This window comes from Coenobita brevimanus, chromosome 80, assembly GCF_032717465.1.
Source record: "Coenobita brevimanus isolate Jiangsu-jjx chromosome 80, ASM3271746v2, whole genome shotgun sequence".
Classification (NCBI taxonomy): Eukaryota; Metazoa; Arthropoda; class Malacostraca; order Decapoda; family Coenobitidae; genus Coenobita; species Coenobita brevimanus.
Window position 1 is genome coordinate 17,697,041 of NC_137033.1, and position 25,254 is coordinate 17,722,294.

Here is a 25,254-nt window from a genome sequence, read left to right on the forward strand (position 1 = left end):
GACAAGATTTGGAGGTGTGCTGGGGCTGGTTGGATGAGGCCAACATCCAACAGGTTGAAAGGGAAAAAGATGGGAGACAGTTGTCCTGCAAAGGACAAACTATGGCTGATGATAACTTTCACTTTCATGACAGAATGCACTAGTCACTATCAAACCCAATGAATTCATATCATCAAGCATAGGCAGTACTTCTGTCTTGTGGTTTACAGAGTTATGTAGAGGATTTAAAAAAAATTGCACTATGAAAAAGGAGCATATATATATATATTTTAGCAGCAGTGGTAACAAAGCTATTACAATGATTTATGAAGCTTTATTGGTTACACAATTATTCCATTTTAAAACTATTTTGAAACAGCTATGAAAAAATTATAATCCGTTTATGAACTTTCTAAACAGCATTAACAAGAATATATATAGTAACCTTAAGGTCAAATGAGAAATTCTCCACGACCAATCTGGACTTAGCGTGCAACATTGTTTTTTGTAACCTTGAAGCTGAATAACGGAAAAAAATATAAATAAAAAATTCCTCCACGTTTTATGTAGCAATACAAGTGACTACAGATCTGTGCATGGAAAACTTTTTATATGCAATACGTGTATTATCACAATCTCAACTTTCCATGTGTCCTTATGAATGAGCCTTTATCAGCCAACAATATGCCCATTAAAATGGTGCACACAGCAGGTCCGAGCTACTTATCGTCTCGCAAACACCTAATCAAAATATGATAGCTAACTGATTAGTACAAAATCCTTACTACTGTGGATCATAACATCAATATCCAGAAAACACAAACACATTTTAAACATTCAATCACCAAACAAAGTTACAACATGGGTTTCCTTAAGCTTTGAAAATTATTTTTGCTTAAAGTGGCAACAAGTTGTCCCCTCATAAGAGAGAGAGACAGAGATTTTGTAGAATCATTAAGAAAAGCTGGTTACACCAAAACAATTCATAGTAATATAGCCAGAAAGCTAATAAAGCAATGTGCAGGGAATAAAAACATACTACCTTGGAATAACATGTCCTTCAAGGGTTAACATTACTTGCCTACACCTAACGAAACAACACATTCATAAGGGTATGCCACAAGAAAGTATGTAGTAATGCCACCATGTATGTAACTACACAAAGGCCCCAGATGCTGCTGCTAAAGGTCAATGGAGAAAGATTCTAGGTTTAGCCAAAGGGTCACTGCTGCTTGCAATCTGCCGGCTGTTGACCCTTGACTGACTTGTCTTTCGTTGGATCATAATCTGGGTCATCTTCCTCTTCCTCATCACCTTCCTCTCCTTTAAAATATTAAGAGAGTAAATATCTACACCAATTTACAACACTAATCTTCTACATTAATATATATCAATATATAGTCACATAAAGGTTTGTTGTTCATTACTGTCATTAGTTCTGGTCATTCATGAAAACGAAACAGCATAAATTTATATCAGCCAGGTTGCTTGAGCAGGCTGATCATTGTCAGAGGCAGTGTGCAGCTTTCAAGCAGCTAATAAGGCAGACATCATCCTCTGTGACCTTCACAAAAGTTTAAGGTGTTCAGTGAACTCTGTTGTCTTTGAGCCACTTTAGTTAAATGCTTTCACTCCAAACAATTGCCATAAATTAAAAAGTTTTATCAAAACAGGGCAAGTTCATAGCATCATACCCATGCATTTTACTACAACCAATATGGCAAAGCTTCTAAAAACTATAAATTCAAGCTCTGGTATGACCTGCCATCATGCAATGGTTTAACAGCTAAGAATTAACTAATTTTATTTTCAAAAGTATCAATAAATTTCATTAGTACCTGATAATCTGGGGATGCTATGGTGCTACACTGAACTTATTACTGACCCTGTGAACATAATAATTTTAAGCAAAATTATATTACAATTTTTAAAAAATTTAGGCATCTGATAAAAACTATGGTTGGAACAACAAACCTTCAAATGATATTAATATGACTCATTACGCTACAGTACACTTGTTAAGTTCTTGAACCAATCAAGCACTGGAGTATTACTGAAGAAAAATTAACATACAAGAGCATCTAAAATATGCAATGTAGAATGGGATACAGCTTTGCTCTACAGTCAGCTGGGAGGTTCACAATGTTGATGGTAATGATGCAAAGCAATTTTGTTATACATTACATTTGTGATACAGAACAAACAATTTGTGACATTAATTCATGGGGAGAAATTTTAAACCTTAACCTTTAAGGTACATACCGAGATTTATAATACTGGGGAAGGGGTCATAGGGTTTTGATGGGGTATGGGAAATAACACTGGTTTCAAAAGGGTACACAAGTCATACACTGATTAAGTACAACTTTGACAGCTTTATAACTTATATGCTCCCACCCTCACAAAATTGATCTTGCCTCATAACCATTTATTTACTACACTATGGCAAAGACATAACTTACAACCTAGAATCTTTAAACTAGAATAAATCTGCAAAAATGTGACAAACCTTTCCACACATTTTGAATATGGGTAACTACTGGATGTAATACTGATTGCTAGTCAAAATGAAAACTTAAATACTTCTCCAGGATACACAGTAAGAATCAAATGACTAGCCACCAAAGAGCCTACTCAGTTCACCAGAGGATATTCTAAGTTGAGATCTCATGCATTAGTAGCACCACCTGTGACTCAAGTTAGTCTTAAAGCTTCCTAATCAAGCATATGCACGAGGCATTATCAGAGACCAACCAACTCCCTCATGACTGGAAGCCTGGTACATCAATATATACAATGATCAGAAAAGTGTAAATAGTTTGTTTCTTGTTTATCATACCCTGAAAATACATGGCACTAGTTATTAAAGCATGGTTAACAACCATAGTGTAGAAAATTACTTGATGTGATCACAATGGGAGTGGGTAAAGTAACTCCAAGGACAGGTTGACAAGATTAGCAAAACAAAAAAATTACCATGGTTGCAGAATAAAAACAAGTTAACTTCACAAAAATGCCATGAAGAAGGTGCTAGGCTATTACTATGGTCGTTATCCATTATGACTGATGCAGGATTAATTTGAAAAAACATAGAATCTGGATAATACAGAATGGAGACACAGAAAATGAGAAATGCCAACATTATATAGTGACAATGAGGGGTGATGCTGTAGTGAAAGGGCTTCAGTTAGTAGTACAGTTATACAAGCTGTCTCACTCAAAAATCCAACTCTCAGAACCAATTTTATTGTGGAGTATGATTTTGAAAATACCACCAAATACGAGAAATAAATTTTTCAAATCTGCAACACAAGGATGGGCTCTGAATAACAAAAAAAAAAATACAATGGTTCGAATTAAAAAATGAACTCGGAAATCTTTGTACTTCCATTTACCGTATTATACAGTACAAATACTACTGTATCATAATTCATTAAATTACAGCAATTTTCCACTGCTGACCTCTTACCCTCAGTCTAGTCATGAGACCATTCGTTCGTCCTGGTGGGAGGTAAGTAAGTTTTCCCGCTTCAGTTACTAAAAGCACCATGTATACTACTGCATAACACTTGTCACAATCAAGAGGGAATATAAAATCTACCAAGTGCAAAAATGGCCCCCATCTCGAGGTGTTCTAGTTCACTTTTACCTGCCAGAACAACACTCACTGGTTAGAAAAATACAATGTAACTTTTGTGTTCAAACATCTGTTAAGAAACCTGTGTGTACCTTGTAATTTTTTTCCCACTGAATAAGTATCATTAATACTATAAACAAACAATGTATGACCACTGTTTTAACTATAATGGTACATGATATGAAATGACATTACTGTGATAGCATGGACCTAAAGGATACTTGCAAGAATAAATAAATCTGCATGTAAGATGATGCTAGTCAGATATGAGGATGATACACATTAGTAACAGTGAAAGATGGGCTGTTGACAGAGCATGTTATGCGAGGGGGAAAAAAGTAACCTGGAGAAGCTTTGTCAAGACCTAACTGTTTAAGTATGCCTGGAGGGAACAAGCAGTCAGAATATTACAAAGCACAATCTGATTATCCAATTACAACTCATTTATTTAACCCTTTCACTCCAGAGACATTTCTCCATTGTTCTTGCTACCACTACACAGTTTTATTCAGCTTAAGAGATCTCAGTGACATTAGTGAAGGATGTACCTAATCATTAGGCTCCAAAAGTTTCTCCAACTGAATATAATCATCTGGAGGTGGAAAAAATAAAATAAACCATGTCTCTGGATGGAGGGGATAAAGAAGATAAAACAAATTAAACAAATCTTGAAACACTACAATCACACTTTTGTTACTTCAAATAAAGAACCCTCATACATTTTGTAATCCAGGATAATGAGTGTATATATATATATATATATATATATATATATATATATATATATATATATATATATATATTTATTACCCTGCATTCAACATGCCCAGTAGTCACCCAACTTCATACATAAATTATGACTAGATACTTTGAACTCTGCCATGTTACTACAATAACTCTTTCATGCAGAATATATGCACTTGGCATGGAACTGATGCTAAACCTGCTAATTCTGCAAAGCTGAGGGAAATTCCAGCAGCCAAATGGGTTAAAGGAGTCAGTTTTGAACCCTTTGTCTGCTTGGATTTCCATTAAGAGAAAATCCCAGTTAGCCTGAATACCCAAGTGCATTAATAAGAGAAAGAGTTAATACTGAAATACACATGAAGTTGAACAAAAGAATTTAACCATCCATACCTGGCTTTCCTCCAGTTTGCAACAACACTATAAAGGGTTATTGCACCTTGTATGACTGGCAGAAGCAACTCAAAGACTTTGTTCAGTGGTGTTCTCACTAGTTCTATATACTTGGCACATCCTTTCCAATAGCCAATTTAAATATAAATCTAAATACAACCTTTTGCCCCCTGCAGTTCAAAAGAAACACTTACAAGCCACTTCAAGCATATGAAAACTAATGAATTTTACTGACTGACTTCAACATTCCATGTTTTTCCTAATAAGCTCCATCACCTCTAATGAGTATCTTGTACTGAACTTGCTTAAGTCAGTGGCAATAAGCACTCACCTTCCTCACCCTCTTCCTCTTCAAAATCTTCATCGTCTAATGCTTCACCAGTATAGAAGAGCACAGCACGAGGAATAATTCGTTCACGGATATAATGTCCAATCTCAAAGTCTGCAGTCAAAAGAGCTTGTGTATCTTCATCCATCTCTTCATCAGGATCCTCAGGAACTGTTGAGAAAAATTCTTACACTAATAACTGAACTAAAGTGTTCAGAGGAAACTGACCTCCAAATTAATTGAAGTGGCACTAAATTTTAATTAACTGCCGTACCAATTTCCTCTTGCATTAATAGCAATCAACTGAATGGAACAGCAGATCTTGCTGATTACAGTAAACTCTCTATTATCTATTGTCACAATATCTAGCCCAACATAATATCAGGTGCAGTTATCTTGGCTCTATTAAAGCAATATGCAGCAATTTTTATGCAACATCCAGCGCTGAAACGGGACGTAACCAGTGGCCCAATGCAATGGCATTAAGGGGTCTCAACCAGCTCATGAGCAGTAGTCAACCAACGCCAGGGGAAATCTCGAAACTTGGGAGCCAATGAAAATGCTCACTATGTGCCAGGCAATCAGAATCCATTGTGGGCATGGCTTATCTGGAGTGCCAAAAATACCACCACGCTCTCATTCTCACCTGTGGATGTCGTAGAGTCAAGATGGACCTATGTGCTCCAGCTCTTCTGACCATGCAGTCACAAAACCCTGGTGCTTTGAGTAACTCTCTGGCATTGTATATATATAAAAAAAATAATAATAATTTGGTTTTACGCCAGGTATCCCCTAAGGGCTAAGGCGTTGCCCCTGGGTAGAGGACTTTTGGACTGAAGCGTGTAGCATTTTATGACCGGATGCCCTTCCTGATGTCTACCGATGACCCTTGGGTGGATTCGATCCTCCGACCCTTCGGTCAGAGCAGAGCGCTCTAACCCACTGAGCCACGGCATCGTATGTTCAAGCTATTGTACTATATTGTATTGTAAAGCTAATGGCCTGTCAGTGTTCATGTCCTAATGCTCTACTGTGATTGTTAAACTAATCGTGCTGTATTGTGCACTGTGCAACCCCCCCCCCCCGCACTGTTCTCCCCATCGCTGCCAACACTTAGTGAGTACATACAATAGTACACTATGTATAGTACTGTATGATTACTGTATTGTTTTTATACACTTAGTTTTCATCCTTACTCAGGGTAATGAGTTTGATGGAGGGTCAAGATGGATAGAATCACAATACTGTATCTGGCTCAAAGCTGAATGCTGCGCGAGATATGCAATATTCGGCATTTCATTTTAACCTGTGTTGGACTTGGCTGAATTACAACGGTTAATTGAGAGTTTACTGTACAACAAAAGCAGTGATCCAAATGATGATCACCAGGTTACTGTTATCCCAAGCTGATTTGGATGTGAAGCTGGTGGACTACAGACTGAAGTTCCCATTATGCAGTCTACAGTTCTCTTGTCAAGGAAGTGTAAGGGAGCTGGAGAAAATTTTATAACTGGGCCATTCCACAGCCTGGTTAAGTTATACCACATGAAAATGTACCTCTCCAGCAACAATGATCAATATGAACGCAACACACAACAATTCTTAACATTTCATTATAGTGCAAGTGTGCTTCTCAAAACAACAGAGATAATAATACTTGAAAAGGCTGTCCCAGCAAGAAAAATTTTACTTTCTGTACTTTAAAAATTCACATCCAAAGCATTAAAAAATAAAAAAAAATAATTGTGTATAATATGGTTAAATGTGCCCTTACTTCAAGCAATTTAAGAACATATTGAGAATACAAGTCCTGACTGCCAAATAGTTACTGAAGAAAATAAATAAAAGCTTATGTGGAAGCATTAAGCGAGCAACTTCTGTACTAACATAACTTACACATCTGTTAAGTTTAGCAAGGTTACAGGAAGGCATTTATTAAAAAAATAAAAAGGATTACCTTTAAGATTTTGGAACAAGTCAACATGAAAGTTTCAGATTCATAGTGTCAATAAGGTAGCACTTACAAAAAGGAGGGATCACTTGCTAGGAACTCAGCATGCATGAACTGATTCTTTATAGAGCTGGTGGACTCCCTCTGCTGCATTTTTTTTTTTTTTCTTTAACAGGTTAACAGGAAAATGATTAAAAAACAAAAACATTTACAGAAGACCTATGCTACTTTAACTAACTTCTAAAAGAATTTGTCCTTAAAAATGTGAGGAATACTCTAACCTCCTCTGCTGCAATATTGTTTTTTCTTTAACAGGTTAACAGGAGAATGATTAAAAAACAAAAACACTTACAGAAGACCTATGCTGCTTTAACTAACTGCTAAAAGAATTTGTCCTAAAAAAATGAGGAATACTCTAACCTCCTTTAAGCTCAAACAAGTGAGTTATCACTTCTCCACTGAGATGTTCCTTAGCCCTATGGATCAGCTGCCACAGACAACCTGTGAATCTATAACCTCAATGGGAAAAACCCAAACTATAGTCATTCTGCATCATTACAAGTCCACCTGACAGAAACCCACATTCCTTATCCCAAGCAATGAAACAGTATGACTTCATAGTGCAGTCTGCTTTCCTCTCTCTCGTCCTGCTGTTATCAACTGAACAAACTGCTACCAAGAACTTCTCGCCTAACAAAGTCATGCTTGGTACATCAATGCAACCATTCTTGAAGTTCTTTAAAGTCAAGAATGTCCAAATGAATGGCCTAAATGACCTCTTTGGTCAGAGTAACGTCACTTACGCCTTTACTCTGTACCTACAATTGCTAACTACTCCAGTTCCTGTAACAGGAACTTCTAAGCTCAAATGTGCAATTAAGTATAAGCATAAGAAGTTACAGTGATGAGTACCTTAAAACTAAGATGCTTAAACTTATTTAACCCATACAGAACAAAGGCAGGTGGTACAAAACTTTATGACTCCAGAATATGGCACAACATAATCATGGAACAGACAGCAAACAATGCATCAATCAGTGGGGAAATGGAAGTCTTCTGTTTTAGATAATGTGCTTTATAGAACCCATCATATATACCAAGGTCATTATATTAATTATCAGTTTTTAACAAGTCCTCCTCCAAAAATATGATATTCCTTTCAACCAACTTAAGCCCCTGGCCTCATTAACCTCCATACCTAAGTTCCTAAGTCATTTACCACATCCAACAACCTTATTGGCCTACTATGTTTCCTCCCTTCTTCAAACCCATTTACAATACCAATTTCACCACCCTACCTCCATCCATTCTATCCATATGACAGTATCAAATTATAATTCCACACCATTATCACCAGACTTTCTTACTCCACATCCTCCACAAATCACTATGTTCCATATCCACTCCACATAATGAAGTCCCATTTCCACTGCTTTTAGTTTTGTTTTTTCACTCGAGCTAATACCAGTCTTAACATCCAGATGGGTCACAATGAACTGTAATAAACAAGCTGGCACACAGCAAGGGAAGTCTGCAGTGCACATCAAAACCTGACATGCAACAAACATACGGTACTATATAAAAGAAAATAGACACAGGCCTCTTGGAAATATTTTAAAAAGTTAAATGATGGGCAACACTGACAAGGCCAGAAATGCAGGGATTATCATGGTAAGCAGAGAGATGACTGCAGAGCAGAGGGTGCTGGTATGAATACATTACCTGGAGACTCAAGCCATGTTTAAACCCTGCTGGGAGGGATCTAAAGAAGATAATATGCATCCAGAATACTGACTATGAAACACCTTAATAATCTCACTTATCTGGTTAGGTGAAAGAATACATGGGTATTGAGGACAGAGGTCAAAGCTGGGTTAAAATTTCAGATCTGCAAGACAAAAGGTAATATTTTTAGTAACTATGTAACAAACCAGGTGGTGGATTAAAGAAGTTGAAGAAGGAATCATTCTGTACGGTCTTGGTTATAGTCCTAACTGCTCCCCGAGATTTGTGCTTCTGCTTCTTCTTTATTGTTTTGACAGTAACATTCTTGCCCTTCTTCCAGTCTATGGTGCAACCCTGGAATAAGCAGCAGCAGTGGTAATATCAGTAGACATATGTGCCAGAATTTCAAAACTATATACATAGCGCAAGACACTATTATCAAAAGTACATCCATTTTACCAAGTTGGATTCTTTCCCAATGAAGTTTATAGCAAGAATAATCCACACTATCCATGGAACCAGTATTAACCAAATATATTAGTCATCAGTATTTTCAGTCAGTTTAAAGTACTCGAAGGTAATTACTACCAAGCTTGTGTGTAAAGTAAATCATCACTAACAGGTTAGTGAACTATCTCTGAAGGAGCTCCCTATCAGAGAATGGCCATCATGGTCTTTTGGCTGCTGTCTGAATCTTTTCCTTGCAGTCTCAAACCATTCAACTCAACAATGGTATCTATCCAGTGCAACTCATCTTTGTGATTACATAGGAGCTAGCCTAAAACTGGAAAATACAAATAAGAAAATCCTTCTACAAACCTTGCATTTGAAAATTTCTGGTCCCTCAAAGCCAAAAGGATCTTCTTTATCTGGAGTACATTTCATTTCATAATACTTAGTTAAAGTCTTGTTGGTGAAGAATTCATTTTCAGTGAAATGGAATTCAAGAGTAAAGCCCATTGGCTCATCATGGAACTTCAGCTGGATATCTGATAAATGCTTTAAAATTGGTTCATCATATTCCTGAACCATCTCAGCTAATAGGTCTACATTTTTGAAGATGGTCAGCCAGAACTCGGGAATGCCTTTTGTATTCTCATCAAAGTCATGGACCCTGAGGAAGAACACACACATTAATGAAACGAAATAAGCAGACATATCCAATGTTTATATTAACCTTTAAATACAGTTCACACTAATCCACAGAATATAAGTAAAATACACAATAAAATCAGTTCATTCAAAACATTGTCAGCCAAACTACATTTTTTCTATAATTATGGATAAAGCATTTAGGGATAATTCATTTTCCCCAAGTCAGACTATAGATAGAAAATGGATGATTTAAGGAAAAGCTTGTCTAAGCTGTGACATACATCAGATGAGAATAAATTCCTAGTTCCCTCTCCCTCACTGGGTTCTATCAAGCAACCTCACCTATGAACTCGCCAATCTCAGCAAGGGACTCCACATCTTTCACACAGTCTCCACACAATCATCAGCAATTTTAGAGCCATCCCAAGCTCCCTCCCCACCACCCAAAGACAAGCTAAGGTTAAGGTCCAACCAGGAATAGGGAAAAACACAATACAAGAAGAGCTATATACAAAAATCTTCACTCACTTCTCTTCCTTATCTTCAATCTTTGCCTTCTCCTCCATGTCTTTACTGAGATTCTTATCCTCATCATCTTCATCATCAGACGGGAAGTCGCACTCTTCATCATTAGGTTCATGCTCAGAGCTGATGATCTGCCGTCTCTTCTCATACATATCCTGATGCATTTTGTCATACTTTACCTGCAAGAGGATAAACAAAATATCAGGGATAGCTTTTTCTAAGTGGCGAACCCCTACAATTATATTAGATGAAAATGTAACAATAAATAGAACATGGCATTTCTTAGTAGCTATCCTCTCATTTTTAGTAGTGGGAATACATACTACACTGATGGATGAAAATATAATGAGCAATCTACTAAGTTGTTCTTGCTCCATGTTCATCTGGACATGAACCTGAACTAAAGAATGATGTCCTTCTATAGCCATCCACTACCATCACCCTTTCAGGGGGACAGGAATACAGTACTGTCTGTGCTAACATGCTAAAGTGTCCCTCTCCAGCAACTACCATTTAAGTTGTTGCTCTGCCCAGGTCTGTTTAGCCAAGCACACCCAGCGACCACCAGCGAGCAGCTGCCTTCCTGCAGCACACAGCACTTTACTAGGGCTGGAACAGGCTAGTGCTAACACAAAAGCATTTTATATCATACTGTTCAATTTATAAAGGCTCCATCATGCTTCCATGCATAATCACATTTTCACCTTTCATTCATTTTTCACACCATCATCACTATATCTGACACCTATACATCAACCATTTAGCTGCAACATCTGACTATGGTGTTTTATTTTTGTTGCCCACGGGTCATTTTATTCAGCAGGAAGAAACCTGGCACAGCTAAAGAGATGAGCCATTTTAAACCTTTTCATTGCAGTGGCTAAACTGACATGCATTACTCTTGCTAACCAGAGCTGACATGGAACTTACACACAGAAATGCTGCATACCCTGGGTGGATTAAAGTAGTTGCAGCATCAACCCAGGAACCAAAGCTATTTCCCTGTACCTCACCATGGGAAAGGATCCTAAGCCAACCCTGGTGAGGGACTGTCTACAACAAGAGGGCCCTAGTTCCCAATACAGAGTATGTACTAAGCTGTATCTGTTGAAAAGACCAACAAAAGCAGCTGCCTACCTGTGGTAAACATGTCTGTTTGACCTGACAGAAAAGTTAAACAAAGACGACTCTGGCTATTTACTGGTAAATTTAATCAGCAGAAAAAGCCTAAGCAGCTAAAAGGTTTATAGGGGTATTAACTCTGCCTAAATCCTCATGCAATTATTGTATTCAGTAAGGATAAATGCACTGCAAAACCATGTTACCACATACCTCTAATGCATGAACTTCCTTGTAAAACTCCGCTTCCAAGTTAGTGTATTCGAGCTGAATTTTTTTTAGCGCCTTCACACGTCTTTTAACAGCTACTGGAAGGGACTGAAATCAAACAACTGCGTTAATAAAATGTCTTAACCATTAGTAGCAATGGGATAACTTACCTTTAAAATCAGAAAATGACAACCTACCAACAGAAGGCACATTTCCCTGACTACAATATTTATTCCTCTAATATGGTACATTCACCATACTAACTTCCCTGAAATTAAATACAATTGTTTAACTGAAAAACCACAAAATGAAATGTTATAACCTGCATCACTTTAAATTTCCAATATTAAATTATGCCACCACTAATGAAGCTAGTGCTATCACATAAATCACCCTGTAAATGAAGGACACACTGGCAGTTTTCATTTTTCTCATCCATGTTACTAAAGTATTATTTTTATTCACATTAAGTGTGCAAATTACTTTATACAACTCTGAATTATAACTAACCAAAACTGTGTATGCACATCAGCACCTACAGCTTGTCCCAGTTTATCTAAACAGCAAGCATTACTCAAGAACATGGGTCACCTCATATATATATATATATATATATATATATATATATATATATATTCTGCTACACCTTGTCTTTAAATCTGAGTGGTTTCATATAAGTGCTGAAGATAATTTAAACAAGCACTGTTATACAGTACATACCAACATTTTTGGCTACTTTAAAGATTAATATTTGTGTCATGAATGAAAGTAATCACTCAATTATCTAGATGCTCCATATCCGGTCATGCTCCGTCTACGGACGTTGGGCCTTGGCTCTATTAGGACCGTATCTCGATTTATTTGTCCCTACCCAGAAATAAAAGTTCTGGGATTGGCAGCCAGCAGGCCTTAAAAAAAAAAAAAAAAAGTCTGTTGGGAGGGGGGTTCACTGACCTCTCCATCCACACACAGGTAATAAGCCGTAACCCACAAGCAGACTAAACATGGTTGTTCAGCTCCCTACTGAATAGCCAAAGTCCCTCGCCCACTCCCCCAAATCATCGGTTGCATACCAGTAGCGCAAGTTTATTACAGAACATACCCCACAAGCTGAGCGAGAATGGCTGTCCGGCTTCCAACCAAAGGATCAAAGTCCACCAGTCCCCCCGATCATCAGTTATATACCGGCAGCATGTGTGTATTACAGACTGTACAAGCTGAGTGAGAATGACTGTCTGGCTCCCAAACAAATGGTCAAAGTCCACCAGCGCCCGGATTAGTCTGAAACTCCCAGCCACCCGCAGCCATCTGCCTTCTTACCAAATGGTCCAAGTCACATCGCCGTCCGGATTATTTGGGCACTCCTTATGCCCATGATGTATGGGGACCCAGTGTTTCTGCCATATTACAACATTTGCCTAGGCAAGCAAAATGAACCCTTGCACTCAAAGGTCAGTGTGTCATTTCTGGCTTGTTTGCTCATAGCCAGGCATGGGTAGACACTGCAATGCCGTACACTCCCCAGCGACACCGCACCTCAGTTCCCACCTTTGTCTCTCCGTGTGTGGATGTCCTTGGCTGAGGTAAAACAATGGCAGCTTCCATTGTTGCATTTGTGGTGGTGACTTCTGCAGGCCTTAATCTTCCTATATAGCATTCTTGAATGTGTGATGATGGCTCCACCACCACCACCCAAGAAAAGAAAGAGAAGGTTTTGACTCTGGAGAAGAAGCGCAAGATATTGGGCAAGGTTGACATGGGCTGTCCAACTTCACGTACTTTGTGTGAATGTGACTTGGCCCATTCAACCTTGTTTGATATAAAAAAAAAAAAAAAATCACAGAATAAGTTGACTAAGTACGGCCAGGAATACAGCGATACCACTCGAAATGGTGACCTGGTTATGTCCTAGCCCCACCACGCCAACATCGACCAGTCGACTTTGGTGTGGTTCCGCTAGTAAAGGGGTGCCGGCGCGCTTGTACGTGGGACAGAGTTGAAGGCTGCAGCCGAGAAATTTGCACGCCTACACAACGTGCATGACTTCAGGGCATCCGAGGGTTGGCTTTTCCAATCAAACTTCGGCATGGACTTACAGACTATATGGCACATGGTGAGGCTTTGGATGCAGCAGCGGAGATGTTGAGCCATTTCGCCAGAGAGTGCAGTGCCTAATCAAGGAGGAGGGCCTTACTCTCGGTCAAATGTACAATGCTGACGAAACTGGCCGGATCTACCGCTCCTTGCCCACCTATACCCTGGCAGATAATGAAGAAGACTGTACCTGGTCAGAAGTTGTCCAAACAACGTGTCTCGGTGTTGTGCTGTGCCAATGCTAACAGGTGCACTGCCTCAAACCTGTTATTGTTCGACACGCAAAACAGCTGGGTTGTCTCCGTGGGCTACTGGATGGCCTGCCTGTTGTGTGGTACCCCTCTGTGAAGATCTAGTTTGCCTCGACGATCTTCAGAGACTGGTTCCACAGACACTCTGTCAAGGAGGTAATCCATTATCAAACGGAGGAGCTTGGAATCCATCGCGACCAAGTGAAGGTTCTCCTGATCCTCAACAATGGCCCTGCGCATCCGTTGGAGAAGGATTTGGTTGCTGACAATAAGCCATATTAGGTGCAAGTTTTTGCCACTTAATACGGTTGCTCTCATTCAATCAATGGACCAAGGTGTTATCGTGGCAGCCATGACACTGTACCATCAGAGGTTCCTCAACAAGGTGATGGTGCTTGAGGATGAGGAAGGGGATGACACATGTGGGGAGTTGACCTTAGAGAATCTGCGGCGTTTCAACATCAAATCTATGGTGTTCAACTAGGCCAATGCTTGGAAGTCTCTGTCAAAACCCTGAAAAGTGCTTGGTCTCATCTTCAGGAATGCGAGGCCTTGCAAATCTTTGAAGGATTTGACGTGGATGATTTCCACCTTCGGCTGCAAAACGCAGGTGGTGTGCACGTCGACGACATGAGGGATTGGCTGGACAACAACGGCAGTGATCCAGGTTATCAGACATTGTCTGACAAGGAGATGGCCACTGCTCTCTGCAGGACCAACAGAGGAAAGTGACGAGGACCCACCACTCCATTACTCCCACATCTTGGTACGCAACAGGACGACATCGAGCAGGTGCTCAAATGTGCCGAGCATCCTCACTGTGACAGGGAGCTAGTGCCATTCAAGCTGGAGATGGATCTGCAGGTAGTCAGTGACACTATCATCCTCTGACATAATCACCACACTTATCATCACAAAAAGATTAACTTCTTCAAGCCCGCCACCCCCAGGAGTGCCAGCCCCTTCTCCCCAACACCAATACCCTGTTGACCTCAGCTTTCACTCTCGGTCCCACAATCGAGCACATCGACAGATGCTGAATCGCCATTAGAAGTGAGTTTGCGACTGTCTTCAGTCTCCTGAGGTGGATGGGGCTCCATCACCTTGCCGCAAAACCCCCAGCTTCAGCAGATGGAGGAGGAGGAGAAGGAGTTGCTGTGATCTTTCCTAAGTTACAGTGTTAACCACTAGACTGCATGGGATACACACACACCTGCTGGAGCCTTGTGGGTTATGACACCTGCCTACTGTTCACTGGATGGTAAGTACTGTGGATTTTATCTTATTGTTTATGTGTTGTTTCCTTAGTATTCAGGATTGTATTGCATATTTTAATGTGTGTTTTGATGTCTAAAGACATTCGAAAGACTGCAGAACACTGCCATAATTTGGAGGGGTACTGTACATAATACTGCAGGTAGATTTTTTTTTTTTTTTTTTTTTTTTTTTAAGGATTAAACTGCATATTCCAATCTGTGTTTTGATGTCTAAAAAAAGCTCAAAGACAGGAGGAGAACACTGCCAAAATTAGGAGGGGTACTGTACATACGGGTTGGCTGTGGGTATAGGGTTGATTATATATAGGGTATGGGTGCAGTAGAGGATACTGCTCCATATCCGACCTTTGCCCCTATCTGGATATGCCTCTGGCTATTATGTCAGATGATTGAGGGATTACTGTATTAGTATCAAGAGTGTAAACTCCTCCATATTTCATACTTCCTTGTTTATGTTGTACATTTTCATCTCACACACACCAGACAGGTGTGACAATGAAATGAAAAATCCTATAGAAGTAACATCCAAAATGTATGCTAACTCTGCTTAGCAATGGCTGATTACTCATTACTTGTGTGTGTGTAAAATATTGTATTAATTCACGATGAAGCTTCATCATACTGTGACAACCAAAAGAGGATACCCATGTTCTTTGAAAACCTAACAGATCAAGATAAGCCAGAGAGAGCTTCCACTGATCTCAGCACCATGAGGTCACCTATAAGGCAAAAGGAGGCCAGTAAAGAGAAATTTTACAATAAACCATGACAAACTGAGTTCTTGCAACCATTCCCAGGCCAAAATTCATAACTGTAAATATATGCACATTAATCAGCTGTATTATTAACCACATGCATTATACAGCATTAGCAATTTTACATCCCTTGCTGTCCTCCATTCCCTGCAAATTGCTCTCATGCTTCTATCCTACATGTTTACCATTTCAGTGAGAGTATATCTAGCGTTGCAATATTATCTAAATACGGTACATGGCATCAATGAGAAAATGCATCATAGCAATAGCATAATGGCACTTCAATATAATAAACTCCAATTACAGACAGCAGTACATCAACCACATTCAAGAATATAATAATGCATATGGAGTAAAAGCCACCTATCTTAGTCTTATGGTAGCCACATATACTGAATGTGTATGCTATACACTTGTACAGTACAGCAACAATTCTACTGAAACCGATCCACTTGGAGGGGGGGAAGGGGGGGGGGAACCACTACAAGCAGTGATTCCGTCAAAAGCAGTGGAAGTGCATGCAAACTAAACACATTAAAACTTGTGTGAGTGCTGAAATTCTACAGGTTAAGTGCAAAGGATGTGTTAATAATAAAATGATAAAAGAAAAATTCATGCAGCCCCACTTGTAAATCCCCTACTAGCATATCTACAAAGGGAACGAAAAAGGAAATCCCTTAAAGTTTGTGTGGGAGTCCATAAAGTACAATCCAGTATTTAAGGATGAGTATAGTAAAACACTTATTTCAAAACTAAACTGATCCACCAAAAAATACTTCATGTCCACACATTTACAGGGTTGATACTCATTTAATATTAGGTACACTTTATAATTATCATGTAAATCACAACTTGTGTGAAAATATACTAAATTATGATCTTGCTATGATTTATTTGATTCTCAAAAACCTTCTTAGATGGATAGCTCGAGTGATAAAACTTCAGCATACTTACAGTAGAAACAGATTCACGTTCTGAACTAAAGCAAAACCAGTTGGTTGACTGCAGTGCTGTATTTACGAAAACAGAACTTATAAACTACAGGTTAAACAGTAATTTTATATTTAAGCTTCAAATGCATAATCAACAAATGTACCAGAACAAGCAATATCTGAACTTAGCATCAGTGCACAAATGCAGAACAAAATACTGTGATTAACTATTTAAGCCTGAAGATAGTTTCTAATTTTATTGGCTCAAATTATATATATATATATAGATATATATATATATATATATATATATATATATGTGTGTGTGTATATATATATATACACACACAGTATGCACTAAATGAAAATTTAGACCTAATATGTGAACTTATCATGAAGTACTTGTCACAAAGTATGCATAATGAAATAATAATTTACCTTCGTGAACTTCATTAAATATGGTACCGGTATCTTACACAGTAGGATCAGAGGCATTGTGATTAATTGGTCAATTACTATTCATCACAAAGTAAACGTGACTGGCCTTGGTGAATGTTACTATCTGGTACTACAGGATCAGAGGCCCAAAGATTAACTGAAATTTGTCACTATTTATATGTACAACAGGGTAACTGGCTCCAAATTTTTGCAGCATGATTACTTTCTGTATCAGACACTGTGAAAGGTAACTGCTGTTGCTCTCTCTCCTCCAACGTTAATCCAGTGCACACCAACTCCATATCTGTACTTCATAAACCAACATTCTATGCACCTTGAACCACCAGCAAACCTTTACATCTATTAACAGTATTCCTCACTCATACACTTGGTCAGGTTGATGTATACAATATCAAGATACTTAAGAGGATTTAATGCAGCAGATCTGAACCATCAAAAGTAAACATGAAAGTTCAGTTTTTCTACTGTTTCATTCAGTATAAATTTTAATTTCCCCCATTCACTCTTCACTCAGATTACTACAGTAGCTAAGCTGGTGCTTTTTCACTAGACCTAGATAGCAACCTATACTAAACAACTTCAGAGTTTAACTCCCCCCCACCCAGCCAAGAGATATCCTGGATATCTTTGTTTCCTAATTTACTCATTTTTTCACAGCAACATTCTAACAATATTCAAATGCACATTTAGCATTCCAAAATTGTTACAATGCATGAGTTCATGCAACGACTGGTCAGTATCCAACCCAGATGATGGAGTTTCATGCAACGTGTTACTGTACTTGCAATTAATGTCTCCCTACGTGTCAAGTGGGGTTGGTGGAGGATTAGTGCCCCTCCCTGTAAAACAATTAACTCTAAGCCCTTGGCCATCCCGTTTGGGATACATGGCGTCTGGCAATGAATGAATGAATAAGTAACAATTGCAATGGCAATGTTACACATCATGTTCTTAGTAAAATCCAGTCGAGCTGTTGTCTAAATATTTTAACCATTCTGATTATAAATATACCCTATTTAGGTATATAAACTCATATCAGTGCATGTTGTCAATACTGGAGACAGGCCAGCGGTGTTGGTAACCTTGCCCTGAAACTGATTTTAACACTTGAAAGCAATACATACTGCACATCATGATCCCTTCCTGGAAACTGCCATTCCTTTGGAGTGGGAGGGGGGGGGGGGAGAATTAAAAAAAAAAAAAAATCCTCAATCACAATGCCACGGATCCTACTATACTGTGTTTCAGTAGCCTTGCTAAACTGAAAATCAAATAAATCATTTAGTTGTTGCAACTATGATATTGTATCAAATCCATCTCAACCCTGCATCTTACACTAATGTAACCCGAGGGAGAGCCAAGGAACCGACGAAGTTTGGTCTGAAGGGCTGCCAGCACCTGCGGATCTTTCATCAGTTTGTCCACCAGTTCCTTTCGCTCACCACCTTCACCTTCCTCCTCTACATCATCGACTTCCTCTTCAGACATGTCCTCCTCCGCAGCTGGAGCGGTCCCCTTCTCTGGATCTGCCATGACTGGAGTCTATATCTGAAAGACAACAGTAAATGTATAACCTCTATGTGCAACTTGATGGCATGTACATCAACTTGATAGTTGAAAAGTCCAAATTATCCGTAATGATTCCCTAAGTCATGCCAACAGTAAGTGACAAGCCAAATGACTTGCTTCCAATCATCCCACCTTATGATGTTTGTGCCAAATATTTACAGTAACAAAACAGAATTTAAAAAAAAAAAAAAATCCATACACCATATCTTAAATGTTTTCGCTTGACTGCTTTCAGTCACACTGACAACATAATCAGTATTTTTTTTTCAGCAATTATTATTTATATTCATTACTGTACTGTACGTGAGTCTCAACAGTACACCAGCAAAATATCAATTCACTGCTAAGCATCTGAAAAAGTGTCAGATTGAATTACTGCCACAAAATTTTCATTTGCAACACAAAACTGTCTTCAATTTTGTTGGTAAAATCAGATTTGGAACACTGCGAAGTTTTTCATGCCCTAACTGCCAGAAGCATCAAACAGTTCCAGGAAAAGTACAACTTACATTCACTGAAATTTACATGCCTATTTATTTTGTAATCACTCAGTCTTCGATATATATGGTAAGTAATTTTATCACACCTGAGCACATGTGATTAGCCAACAAACATTATTTCAAAGACAAAAATCCATTACCACTCAGCTTAAGGTACATAGAACTTCACAATGGACCCGGCTGTGAAGAGGATATGGATACAAGTCACTAATATCCATGGCTAGACAGACCAGAAAGATGCATGGCAATCATATAATGGCTACGCATCTTTGAAACCTGTGGTGGCTGGACAGATCAGAAAGATGCATGGAGATCATATATTGGCTACGCATCTTTGAAACCTGTGGTGGCTAGACAGATCAGAAAGATACATAGCAATCATATAATGGCTAAACATCTTTGAAACCTGTGGTGGCAAGGTGGGTGCAAATTCCACACAGATGAGGGTGCTTTAACAGCTCGGTATTATTACTAGAAGACATAACTCTTTCATTAATTATTATCACAGAAACAGTAACAGCTAATCCCACAGCATAAGTTTCAGGTGATGCAGCACAAGGCATGGTGACCATACAGTCCAGTATATTTATTGAGAGATGACCTGCCTATTTCCTTTACTGACAGTGTGTATGTGTGTGTGTGTGTATATGTGTATATATATATATACATATATATATGTGTATATATATATATATATGTATATATATATATATATATATATATATATATATATATATATATATATATGTGTATATATATATATATATATGTATATATATATATATATATATATATATATATGTGTATATATATATATACATACAGTATACTGTAGGTATGTATCTATGTATGTTTATGCATCATTTCATTTTTGAAGGCTTCAACATGCTTGCATGTGTCAGCCTTGGTCACCTAACGGCGGCTTTCCATGCTGTTCGATCTCTGACAGCTTTCCTAGTCCTATCCCTGAGGTCATACTCACATGACCTCGCCCCAGGTCTTTTTCGGTCTACCTCTTGCTACCCTACCCCCAACATTAACAGTTCTCACCTTCTGCACCCAATTATCATCCCACATCCCCTCCACATGCCCAAACACTCTCAATCTACCCATCCTTATCACAACAATACACTCCAGTCCCATCCTACCTCTCAACTCTTCCATCATAAACCTAGCCTCCCCTTCCCCCCAGGCCTCACACTCGGACGCACTGCACATCCACCTAATCATCGCCATTTCATTAAGACTGAGACTAGAAATATCCTCTTCCTTCCTGCCCAGGTATCACTACCATACAGCATTACACTCCTAACATGCCACATACAAAGATCCCTTGGCATGGTGGGAGAGCACTCTCAATGTCAAGAGACATAACAGCTCCCTGAACTTCTTCCAACCATTCCTCACTCTTAGTCACACAGTTAGCTCCAGCCCTACCTCCAGCACATAACATGTCTCCCAAAATAATAAAACTCTTCCACACACTCAAGAGACTCACTAGCAAGATCACTCTTTTCACGCTGGAAATCTCCACATGCTCTCCCTAACACACCACACACATGAAATCAGTGTTATCTCGTAGTCTACTTCGAATACCACATCTCTTATGCACCCACTTATCACAAACACTGCACAAGATGGAATTACTGTATATCCCATTCCCTTGGGGCCAATTGCACATGGCCAGTGCCCCTCTTCTTTGACAATACACCCCAAGTCACAGATACCATCACCCTTGTTTTATAATCATTTACTCTTAAGCCTTTGTGCCTCATACATTCTCTCCATTTCCTAAATCTCAAGACTGACCCCCTGTTGCACACCTTCAAGGAAAACCTCACTCAAAACTCAATTCACCCTTACCTGGATGAGAACACCCACATACATGGCCATAACCACCCTAACCAGCCATTCCTTAATCCCAGGCTTTCTCATTGCCCCCTTCACTTCTCTAGGGACTGTCATAGGCCTTCTCCAAACCAACAAAAACAAAGTACACTAATTCCCTTTTCTTTTCTGTATATTTTTCCAGAAGCTGTTGAGCAATGAATACATCGGTGATCCCCCTGCCTGGCATAAACCCAAACTGCATCTCATCAATATTCAATTTTTCTAATCAAACCTTCTAGAACTCTCTGCATTACCTCCATTATCTGGTCCAAAAGCTTTATGTCTCTATAATTTCCTCTTTCAGGACATCACCCTTCCCCCTGTAAACATTTATAATTACACTCTTCAGTCAAACATCTGGGACAACACTCATTATAATCATATATATATATATATATATATATATATATATATATATATTGGTATATATATATAAATACATATATATACTGTGTATATATATATATACTGGTATATATATATAAATACATATATATACTGTCTATATATATATAAATACATATATATACTGGTATATATATATAAATACATATATATACTGTGTATATATATATATATATATATATATATACACACACACATAAAAGCAACCTCTATGTGGCTGGACCTATACAAGGCTGTTGCTCGGACTGGTGTTGTTTAAAGTGCCAAAATTCTATTTTGATATTCACACCTAACCAACCCAAAAAAGCCATTTTATTTTGGTGCTAAACTTTGTTCCATGGTTCTACATTTCTTAATTTTTGAAGTCACATCCCCAAAACATACACCAACACTTAAGGGACAACCACCTATGAAAGCCTTTCCTCATTCTAATGTGGACAATGTACTAGCATCTTTTAACTTCAATTCTGAACCAATAGCAATTAGATTCTGGAGCTGCCTTCATATAATCTTCCTTATAAAGAACCAAGACGGAAATGTCAAGGAACAACTATTAACTTACTACAAACACCATACTACCTGCCAGATAAATTTGTTTCAACATTTCTTCTACATACATTAGTATAATACCTAATGAAGTCTACAGGCCTACCTGTGCCTACCACACTCCCTGGCACAAACAGTCTGACAGATTGAGGGAGTGCTGCTTCAATACCAGATAATTTTGACAGACATTTCAACTTGGTAATCAATAAATATGGAACCAGCAAAGCCAGGCCTACATGTTTAAGGTTCAGTACACTGGTTACATTTACCAATTATTTAAAGTTAAGTGCAAATTGAAAACAGGGAGAAAAACAAAAATTGTTGTGCAACACCTCAAAGTAAATCTGATAACATGGATCACTTACAGGTTACTGCAAATCTAGGACAAAATGGTAGAACCAGGGTGATGTACCAAGTCATCCCCTTTAATATGCTGTAGGATGCAACAGTTATCCACCATAATTTACACACACACCTCTCCACGGCATAACAGTCACTTGCACCCCCAGTCACTCACTTACCTGGCCAAAAACGAACCAGGAACTACGATACACACACCACCACGGTCAATAATTAGACCAACCCCCTAGCTGGGTGTTGTACCTGCGCAGGCAACACCGTAATTGAGCCATCCCTAAAGTACGACCGTCCGATACACCGATGATGTCACAATGCTGGGGGGATTCTCCGAGTGACCCCCGTGTTCTTTGCAAAACACCTATTCACACCGGAATACCGAGACATAGGTATGCATATCCCGGTATATTGAGGGGGATTTATGGGCTATGGAGTAGACGGGGAATGCGGACTGCGGTCATGGCGATTATGTCCCACGTGAGCCAAGACAAAGGCATCACAACACTCCCTCCCTTATCCACCCCGTCAAATCACCTCGCCATAGTCACCTCACTTCCCAGGTCTGTAATCACTGAACTGCTTTCGTGAGCCTCGCCTACACCATCAGTTAAGTAATTACAAGACTACAAGACCCAAGAACATGCGCTGCGCTCACTACGCCGCGGTCGAAACCGCGCTTCTGTGTTTACGGCCTTGGAATGTCTCCTTCACTACTTCTTTAAATACAACTGACTGCACTAAATACAGGCTCAATGCACTTACATTAATCATTCACGCAACTGCGTAACCTCTCGGTGTGAATATAAATCAATAACGGCACAGATATTCCCCGAGCTTGGCACTGACCTTCTCTCTATGAGATCCTAAGGCAGACAGGCGAACATGCGGCAAAGATGGCGGGAAACACCGGGTCACGTGACTAATGTGGACTTTACACGGAGAAATAATGATTTGATAATATACCAGTCATCCAAACCATTATATAAGCAATTCTGATTACAGTGCGCTAGAACCTCAAGTTAATTTCGCCATATACTTCATTGCGATTTTAAGCAAAGCTTTGGAATATAGTCACTGTTGCCTTCCACTTTCAGCCTGCACTGCTACTCCTGACGTCATGATCCTGGCCAATCGGCTCCGCGCGGGAGCTTTGGCGGGAGAATGTAGATATACGGAGTGAGTCATCCCACTTAAGGAAATACTACAACAGTGAAGTACAGTTTCACGAAAGTGTCCCTGTTAGCATAAACAGCCAAAATGTTCAGCGGTAAAAGAAAATATAGAAGTAAGATAATGCAGGCATAAGGATACATGTGGGAGTCATCCAACATAAGGAAATAACTGGGCTGCTGTAAGTTCCACTGAAATAGTTTCACAAAGCTGCCTTTCTTAACACGAACAGCAATTCTATTCAGAAATAATAGAAAATACAGAAATATCATGCAGTCACGCATATACTTTATACATACTGCAAAATTCAGTGCTCAGATGAGAGATTCAACAAACAGTATTCCTGTTGTACTGAGGACCAAAATATTAAAACCAAACGTTAAACTTTCCAAAAGCATGGAAAGTCTTTGGTTAATACAAATAACTTAGCCACTGAGGGATACTGAAGAATCTGTAAGATGATAAGCTTATGTAAAGCTGAGTCACTTGTGAAAACTCACTGCTATCAGAGAGCATATAGATCCTCGCTGCGTTCTTCATTAAATCTAAAGTTAGTCACACAGTGCTTACTTGGCCAGGATCTAAAACTATCATAATGAGCAACACAGGGGCAGACTGGTGACAGCTATGCCCAGACTGTGTGACTGCCTGGCCCGTTGAGTCTCAACCCTGTTTAGAAATATAGTAGGCTACGCATAGAATTATTGAAAGTACACGAAGTTTTGATCAGGCCTGTGGGAAGATGACCTTTCCAATTAGATCGCGAGCTAGAAATACCAAGGATACTGAGAGATGAAGCATGAAGGAGTGGTCATGTGGAAGATTTGGGAGAGTGAAAGATGAAGGAACTATAGTTTGAGGCATAAAAATAGCAAAGTTTAAACTCTACAGGAGAGCTAACTGTGCCAGAACCATCACGTCATGACTGCTGAGGTGACATATGTGATGGATGTAGCGAGAAACGAGTGGAAAAGTGAAGGTATTTTTTTTTTTTTAAGTAAGTAATCTTCCTATGGTTGGACGAATGCGTGGCGGAAAAGAACATTCTGAGACACGCATTGGCAGAGGTAGGATTCCCGTTGTGTTTTACCAGTTGTAAATTTCTTTAGACGGAACTGTACAGGCCAAAAGATAGTGTATTATTTGAAGGAAGGACAGATTTCAGGGTAACATCACAGTCGAATTATCGTTCGATAAGTCTAACGTCAATAGTAGGAAATATGTTAGTCAATTTTGGCAAATAAGATTAGAGAACACTTAGAAAGATTTAATCTTATAAACGAAAGTCAGCACGGATTCAGGCAAGGACGATCCTGCCTCACAAACCTCTTGACATATTCTAC

General features: G+C 39.0%; 1 protein-coding gene across 4 annotated transcripts; it reads right to left on the bottom strand.

Annotated features, from left to right (window-relative positions):
* Nucleotides 1-244: 244 nt before the first annotated feature.
* LOC145409240 (nucleosome assembly protein 1-like 1-A) lies at nt 245-23,723 on the bottom strand. Of its 4 annotated transcripts, none has more exons than XM_080279725.1 (8): nt 23,588-23,723; nt 18,873-19,022; nt 11,710-11,814; nt 10,381-10,556; nt 9,577-9,871; nt 8,964-9,111; nt 5,085-5,252; nt 245-1,302 (listed from the first exon to the last, which is right to left on the bottom strand). In XM_080279725.1, the coding sequence occupies exons 2-8, from the start codon at nt 19,005-19,007 to the stop codon at nt 1,202-1,204; spliced, it is 1,128 nt and encodes a 375-aa protein (XP_080135851.1). In that variant the 5' UTR covers nt 19,008-19,022; nt 23,588-23,723; the 3' UTR covers nt 245-1,201. The 4 variants fall into 4 exon arrangements, with proteins under 4 accessions (XP_080135851.1, XP_080135848.1, XP_080135849.1 ...); XM_080279722.1 differs by having other exon boundaries at nt 18,810-19,022; XM_080279723.1 differs by lacking the exon at nt 23,588-23,723 and adding an exon at nt 23,504-23,524 and having other exon boundaries at nt 18,810-19,022.
* Nucleotides 23,724-25,254: the final 1,531 nt, after the last annotated feature.

Coding starts and splice junctions, on each gene's coding strand:
- LOC145409240 (XM_080279722.1), bottom strand. CDS start 19,007: ATGGCAGATCCAGAGAAGGGGACCGCTCCAGCTGCGGAGGAGGACATG. Junction 11,815..18,809: donor CTCCCTCGGGTTACATTAGT/GTAAGATGCAGG, acceptor GTTTGATTTCAG/TCCCTTCCAGTAGCTGTTAA. Junction 9,872..10,380: donor ATTGAAGATAAGGAAGAGAA/GTGAGTGAAGAT, acceptor GTTCTTCCTCAG/GGTCCATGACTTTGATGAGA.